At 34.0% G+C, this 8,370-nt stretch overlaps 1 protein-coding gene across 1 annotated transcript; it reads right to left on the reverse strand.

Annotated features, from left to right (window-relative positions):
- Positions 1-3,573: 3,573 nt before the first annotated feature.
- smx5 lies at positions 3,574-6,641 on the reverse strand. The gene is made up of 5 exons (XM_042483838.1): positions 6,586-6,641; positions 6,321-6,388; positions 5,280-5,310; positions 5,111-5,170; positions 3,574-4,319 (listed from the first exon to the last, which is right to left on the reverse strand). The coding sequence occupies exons 1-5, from the start codon at positions 6,586-6,588 to the stop codon at positions 4,194-4,196; spliced, it is 288 nt and encodes a 95-aa protein (XP_042339772.1). The 5' UTR covers positions 6,589-6,641; the 3' UTR covers positions 3,574-4,193.
- Positions 6,642-8,370: the final 1,729 nt, after the last annotated feature.

Consider the following 8,370-nt stretch of genomic DNA (forward strand, 5'->3'; position numbering starts at 1 on the left):
AAAGTGCTGCAAAATGCTGCAGCGACAGGAAGAAAAACTACCCCAGTTACTTCACCACTGCTGACACTGGGGAAAAATTTTACATGCACTGGAAACTCCTACATTATCACACTGGTGAAATGAAATGTCAAGCTACATCCCATTAGATAAACTCTACGACAGTATAATGTAAGAGTCGAGACGCGGGCTGAGCGATGTGGAATAAAGTCTTATCACAATATATTTTTTTTTTCATATCAACTGATATCGATATACATCAAATCACTATTTCTGTAAAGCTTAAAGGTTCCCTTTACTCCTAAGTCAGACATGAAGATATCATAAGGTTAATTTTGGTTTAAATATTTATTTTCTGTCACACATTGAACGTGACAAATATACTGTAGAACAGACATCACCAACTGGAGGACCTATTCTACTAAAATTCAAAGCGGGTGGTGCAGTCACTAAAATTTCCTCCAGCAAAGGTCTGAACCTCATACCTAAAATCAACATCACCATTAACTGAACAGTTTACTTCGATTATGATTAAAGAACAATTATTTTGCATTTTGCAGGACTCTGACTTCAAGTTTTGTGAATCCTTTGACAAACTTCTGTGCTATTATTTTGACTTACTTCTCTTATAGCTGCAAACAGCCTGCCAATATTCCCAGTTAGAGAAAGGGTGAAAATAAGGTCATGTGCTTGTGGCCCCAGGCCCCCAAAATATTACATCTGCCCCTGGTAATAATAATGAGAGCTCAGCGCGATGAGACACGGAGCGATGCGTCCTGCTGTTTCTAAATAATTAATCCAAAGTCTGATTAAAGCTGAAACTAACACAAAGTCGTCTGTAGAAGTCTGAAGAAGTCATTTTCCACCTCTGCAAATTTGGTTGTTTCAACGCTGTGGCTGTCAAACACTCTCGAGTCAGCCTACATGTACACACAAAGACATACACACGTATGCATACCTACATATATACACACCTGCCAATACATGTACATGCACAAAATAGCCTAATTTAGAAGAAATCATAATGATAAAATTTGTGAAAACAGAACAGTAAAACAATTTAAGTCCATCAACTATTAGGTTTTAATAATAATAATAATAGTAATAATAATGATAATAAGAATAATAATAACTATTATAATTTTTATCATTATTATTATTATTATTATTATTATTAGTTGTAGTAGTAGTAGCACTAATAGTGGTAGTATTAGTATTTTTTTCTCCTGTAATTACTCACGCCATGTGGTAGAGGGTGGTAGTGGAGAGTAGGCTTCAGTGGGTAGAGAAAAGTGGGCATAATTGTACAATAAACTGTCATATATTTCTGTGAAATCAAATAAAACACACACACAAAAAAACAACTGGAAAAATATTGGCTTTTCGTTTCTGCATATACTCGTATGAACTGTACCAAAAATCGACAGAGCTGCTTAAAAAGGTTACTGCGTCCAACAAGCCATCCATCACATCTTCACTCAGTTCTGTCTCATAAACATTAACGCAAACCTACGTAACTTTGGCTGAATAACAGCCACCGAGGAATAAGTGCCACTTCAAGGTTAATGGTAAAACATTAACTGCAGCACCAGCAGAGTCTCATAAAGTCAGAGAACTGAGTCAGTCACGTCACAGACAGCAGTATCGATAAAGGCTGCACTGAATAGCTCCAGACTTCATTCACAACGTTCAAATTCAATCTTTCTCCTTCAGCATGTCTATTGACTCGGTTTAAACCTATTTCTGTACAGCTGCAGATAAAGATTGGACTACACTACTATTATTAGTCATGAGTGAGCCCAAGAGAGTTGTAAAGTCCAAAAGTCAAAATTTATTGAAAAGGGGTAGATCTAATCATTTCTGAAATTCAAATTTTTTATTTTTAAGAAATATTCTGCTTCATCTTATATTGGTTAAAGTTTGGTCTTTCAAAGACTCAATTACTGTGATCAAAAAACGGTTTGCCCTCCTGCTCTCTGCAAACCTGTGGAGGCATGCGCCTGTATTAGGGGGACGCTCAAGCAACAATGTAATAGCACCATAAATAACATTTATTCATTTAATAAAGTTAATTTAATACAAAAATATATAAAGAGTATAAATCTGACGAACCAGTTTATTTAATCTTTTATTTTTTTTTTTTGTTTTAAATAGGATAATGAAATCATAAAATATGATGACCGACGTTAAAGGCTTAATTAAATAATTATTCAGTAAAGCCCTGATATCTATATAAAGTGAGCGGACCGGTCACAGCAGACCCAGTGCAGCTGTAGCAGCAAAACATCCGAGTGTATTAAACTAAACAACAGCGTGTTTTATTGCTCATGATCAGACTTTTGATTTGTAAAAGGAAGAGTGTTATTTGTTCTTTCAAAAGTTACAAAGTCTTTCTTTTTCAAAGATATTTTTTAGGGCTTTTTGGGCCTTTATTGGAAAAGAGACAGCATGAAAGGGGGAGAAAGAAGGGACGACATGCAGCACAGGGCTGAACCCGTGGCCGCCGTGCCTCTGTACATGGGGCGCCCGCTTTACCAACTGAACTACTGGGCGCCTGAGTAACAACGTCTTTAAATGATCCTGCGGAAAACTTCAGCTGTAACAGCATAAAGCACAAAAATAAGAAAAGGTTTAGTGCGTATGCTTTAGGGGCATCTAGTGGTGAGGTTGCAGATTGCAACCAACTGCAAATTCTGTGTCACGTGTAAAAAAAAAACTTCAATGGCTGATGCAGAAACACAAATGTCCCAATCTAAAGGCAGTTTTTTTGGGTTTGTCTTTTCTGGGTTTCTGTACAAACAACATGTGCGACTCCACGGAGAGAACCCACCCCGTACGTAGATTCAAACGACTCATTCAAAGGTCAGGAAAACAGGATTCTAGTTTTAGGTGAATATACACTGATGAAAACACAAGTTATAAATACTATATATCATTTCAATTAACCCTTTGAAACCTTCACTTTTCTTTTGCTGCTTTCACAAGTATTTAAACCTTTGAACACAGAGTAAATCTTTGTTTTTTCTGTCAAAAACATGGCAAAAAGCAGCAATTTGGTCATTTATGTTGGAATTTGTTAAAAAAAAAAAAAAACAAATAAAAAGACTGGGGAAAATGTCTAGGGGAAAAATAAGAAATGCTTTGGAAAAATACATCTATATCTAATAACCATAATTAAATATTTCAAATAATGTTACAGAAAATTGTTATAATTTTAAGCACTTTTTTAAAGTCATTTCCATGTTTTTTGTCTGTTGTTTAGTGCTAATAAAGGTAATATTCTTGTATTTTTTTTAAAACTATTTTTCTTTTTCTTTTCTTTTTTTTTTTTAATTAGAAATTAAATAAATTTGTTCAGGTTTCAAAGGGTTAAAGTTGACACAAATTAATTGTGACAAAAATAAAATGTGCACACTGACCTGATCTGCATGGATGAACCAGTGGTTCTGTGCGTCAGGAGTATAAAGTTTCACCAACACATCCAGAGGACGCGTTACGACGCATCATGTCTCTGCTATCGGATCAAGTATTTTAAAGTTTCTCAATATTCTGATTTGGAAAACCGGTACAATGAAGCCATGGGATTTTCAGTTTTATTTCCCGTAAATGCAGTCACTTACAAAATAAATTTCCTCCATGATCACAGCTCATGGCAATAAAGCCTTTTGTCAGCCAATCATTTCAAAGGCAAATACAAAAATCTTTTAACTGGAAAAACTACAAAAACATCCCTGTAAACGACAATAAGATGATCAACATGTAAATAAAATATTTTTTTTTATTTTGAAGTGGCATAAAAAAGAAGTCAGATTTCTAAAAGATAACAGAAAGACTACAACAGATCTTCAGATCTTCACCTCTTCTGGGCTCAAAGTTCAATTTAGTTGTATTTCTTTAAAACAAAACAAAAATCCGAATCAAATGAAGCCTCCTGTACGGCCTCTGAGGTCAAGACCATTTTCTAATAATTCTGAAAATTATTGATCACTAATGTCAGGAATGCAAGTAAATTCTCTGTGAAAGTACAGAGAAATGATGAATACTGCTTCATTACAAGAGCTGCACAAACCGTATCATCTCTAAATGAATTTAACTCAAAACTACTCATTATTTATCGTCACAAAAATCCCACCCGCCACCCGCTGCTCAACCCGCCACCCGCTGACCCCCCCCCAAAAAAACTACACCCCCGTCCATCACTGCTTCTGCTGTATTGCTTCTTTTCGCGCAGCGTCTTGCAGCAGCTGAGTGTCCACTTCATCCGCAGGGAGCTGAACGTACCGGACCACAGATCCACGGATGAAACAGTTTTTCACAGACAGCTGGAGCAAATTAGAACAAGTTTGTGACAGTCGGCATTCAAAGTGTCGGAGACGATGAAAATCAGGTTCAAGAATCTGTCCGATTTATGTTTAATCGGATCACGGAGTTTTTGTGATTCTAGTTTTTTGTCGTTTCAAGCTTTTCATTTCATGCAACTCTCAAACTGTTGATAGAACACAAGTTTGATGGTGTTTTGTTGACATCGGCTTTCCCATTTACTGGGGTTAAATTCAAACAATAAATACACGTAAAATCAACCTTTTTTCAAACCTCATTAAAAACAAAATGTTTATACGTATTGAAGTGGTAACCCTTTCATGCACCACAAACTCAGCATGCACATTTATTTGATGGTGCAACCATAAAGTATTGCAAATGACAATAAAGTATTATTACGCAAAAATATGCACGTACTTCATGCTATGCACAAAATGCACAAACAAATATATATTCTTTTTGCACACTGTGATAAATTGCTTTTGTATGGATCAGATATTCCAAACATGTAGGACCTTAAGAGTCTGTAAGTTTCCCATGGACCCTCACGTGAACCCGTGTTTGGACTTTGTGTGCGTATACACACCCTCATTTGGGATTTGAGAAAATGCATTTCATCGCAGCATTATTTTTGTCGCAAACTTATGAAATATCATGACTTTAAAATCAAACCCCACAAAATCTAACAGGCAATGAAATGTCAAAGTGATAAAACAACGCTGAATTTTTCTTTTGGAGATATTTTCGGATGAAAAATGACACTGAATGATCGGTAGCAGATGGTTTAACTCACCATGTGTGGATATTTCTCTGGATCGGTGACACTGATGTCTGTGAGTTTGATGTTCAGATACTGAAACAGAGAAATGTGACGTTAAAACAGAGGTCGTAACTGTCAGGTCAGAATTTAACCGCTGTATGGCTTCGTTGCAAAATTAGGAAAATGAATCCTGATTTCTCACCTGGTCGACAGAATGCAGCGTTCCACAGATGCTGAAGAGAGAGACTGAAGTTACTGCAGGCATTTATTTGACAACGTTTCCTTACAGCACGACGAGGAATTTGACTCCGTTTATTCGCTCTCAAATGTGCAAAAGCAGAAAGTTCACAACATATTAATATTTGCTGAGATTTACTGTAATTTTTGTGCTCTTCTTTTGTTTTATGTGTACAATCATCAATGCATCCTTGTGAAAGAGAAGTGTAAGCAGGCTTATGTTTATGTTACAGTGTGTATCTAAACTTTTTTGTTTACACACACACACACACACACACACACACACACATTTATATCGGGAAAAACTATTCTATCTGTAACTAATTATCAACATGTTTTAAATAATGGTACAGAAAATTAATATCATTTCTAAAACGTTTTTCACGTCATTTCCTTGAATGTTTGTTTGTTTGTTTGTTTTTTGCTGCTGTTGATGATGTTTTCTTTTTTGTCTTTTTCTCTTCGGGTAATTTTCTTGATTGTTTTACTATTTTCTTTTTAACTTAAGTTGCTTTTTGTCTTCTTTATGTTGTTAATGGAGACACCAATTTGTTCAGGTTTTAACTTTTTTTATTGATTTCTTCTTAAGCTGCTCTTTGTGTTATTCCTAAGTTTCTTAAAAAAAAATTAACTTTTTTGCTCAGGTTTCAAATAGTTAAATTCCAAAACAACACCAGCACAATAATATCTCATTTTATTAGAAATTAAACTTTTTTTGTTCAGGTTTCAAGTGGTTAAATTCCAAAATTATTTAATTATATTGTATTTTTTTACCCTAAAATAAACTGCATTTTGCGCAACTAAGATACGATTTAATATTTTAGCAAATGCATGTTTATGTCAGGAAAACATGCTTACAGCTGTGTCACTTTTTCCCCAAATTTAAAGTTTGGGCAAACATCCCTCCTTCGTGCCTCCGCTGCTTCACACAAACGTCTCGTGACTTTGGCGGCTAAATGAAAACGTGCTGCAGTCAGACGGCTTAACCCAAGAAATACAGACTCACCTGAGGTCGTTTTTGAGCTCCACCACCACATCTTTCCCCACCAGAGACTTGAAAAACGAGTAGAAAAGCTAAAAACACAAAACGACATCATGACGCTAATGTTAGCATCGAGCTAACTGCGATTCAAACTGCACACAGCGAGCTAAATAAAGCCGCACAGATACACAGAGAGCTGAGAGCACGTACACGCTTCACCAAATCTTCGGATAAAACATTTAATGTAAACTGAGAACAAATTGATGCGTTTAAATAATCGATTTCTTACCATTCTTGCTGCTGGTTTCTTGTGATTGTGCGTCTGGTATGGATGACGTCACGCACTGCGTTTTATTTCTGCGACGGACGGAGAAGGGTGCAATTACACGTCAACGCCACATGAGGGAGCCAGAAGGGCGCTAAAAACACTGAACGGTGGGACCTAAAAATAATAATAAATTATAAAAATATATATTATCATATATTATCATTATGACATAAAATAAAATATTGATAAAAAAGACAATATTTATATAAATTAATGAGTAAATGCAGGAATAAAAAAATACAGAAATGAATTAATCTCTAAATACATAAATAAACAAAATTGAAAAAAAGAAAGAAAGAGAAAGAAAACTAAAAAAAAGGAAATTATGGAAATAAATGAACGTATAAATATATGAAAAAAATATATATTGAACAGATAAATCTTGAAATAACTAAATAAAAGCATAAAATAACATTTTTAAAAACGATTGAATAAAGACCATTTTGAAATAAATATGTAAATAGATAAATGTTTAAAAAAATAGAAAACTATTGAACAGATAGATGTTGAAATAAATATGAAAAATATAAATGCGCAAAAACTGAAACTATTGAATAAAGACATTTTGAAATAAATATGTAAATAAATAAATAAATGCATAAATCTTTTATTTATTTATTATAATTGGATAAAAATAAGTAAAAAATATGATAACAAATAAAAATGTTGAAAAAAAATATGGGAGTACATAAATAATTGAATGAATACTTGCAGAAATTACTGTGGGAATAATTAATGAATAAACAAATAAATGGGTGAATAAATGTTGAAATAAATACCTCAAAGTTGACAATTAAACCATTCATAAATAAATTATTCATCTCATACATTATTAATGTATGGTCACAACCCTGTGTACATATTTATTAATAATATTATTGTTTTTATTATTATGCATATACATTTACTGCATTCTTGTTTACATTCAGTTTAGTCACTTGCAATACTGTCAACATTTTATATTACTTATTATCATTACATATTATATTACTGATCATTTTATTTATGTTCATATATTTAGAAAAAGAGTAAGAATAAAGTTTATTGCCAAGTGAGTATTCGCATAAAAGGGATTTGCATTGAGTGTTTGGATAATAACATCAGAAAATATAGCAGTTCATATGTCGAGTAGAAAATCCTCCATGATGTAAATACTTTCATCTGGCTAACTTGTGATCATCAGTCTGCATGCAGTTCTTTTTCGGCCCCGGCAGATGGAGGCAGATGATCAGTGTTGCAGCACCGGACTGCTCTCTGCTGCAGAGGCTTTTATCTACACGCTCACACCCAAAGATCGTGACCTCAGAAAGATCTGAAATAACAAAATCAAGCTGATATCTGAATTTATTTAAGCATTTATTGTACATTTTCATGGCAAACATGTTACTGTCTGTGCAAGATAATACTGTGTGGTAAACATTCATTAGCCAGTGAATGTATAGTGTGAAATTCGACATGAAATGTAACTAACATTTATCAGCAATTTCAAACTTATACTTAAATGAAAGCTTAGCAGAAGTCTGAAAAGTTTCACTACTGTTTTTATCACTTTAAAGGAAAAGTTTTGACATTTTGGAAAATACACCTGTTTGTTTTTTTGCTGAGAATCAGATGAGAAGATCAATATCATGTTCAGACTTCCCAGCAAGCAGGAAACCTTCCCACAACATTGGCCAACGTTACCTTCAAGCTGCAATAATGTTTTAAAAAGAAAACATTTTAATCTAATGTTCAAAGAACGTTTTA

This window comes from Plectropomus leopardus, chromosome 3, assembly GCF_008729295.1.
Source record: "Plectropomus leopardus isolate mb chromosome 3, YSFRI_Pleo_2.0, whole genome shotgun sequence".
Lineage (NCBI taxonomy): Eukaryota > Metazoa > Chordata > Actinopteri > Perciformes > Serranidae > Plectropomus > Plectropomus leopardus.

Excerpts from the sequence above, each read along its gene's own strand:
- smx5 (XM_042483838.1), bottom strand. Across the intron at positions 5,311-6,320 it reads GAGCTCAAAAACGACCTCAG|CATCTGTGGAACGCTGCATT; the intron begins GTGAGTCTGTAT and ends CTCTCTCTTCAG. Across the intron at positions 4,320-5,110 it reads CAGAGAAATATCCACACATG|CTGTCTGTGAAAAACTGTTT; the intron begins GTGAGTTAAACC and ends AATTTGCTCCAG.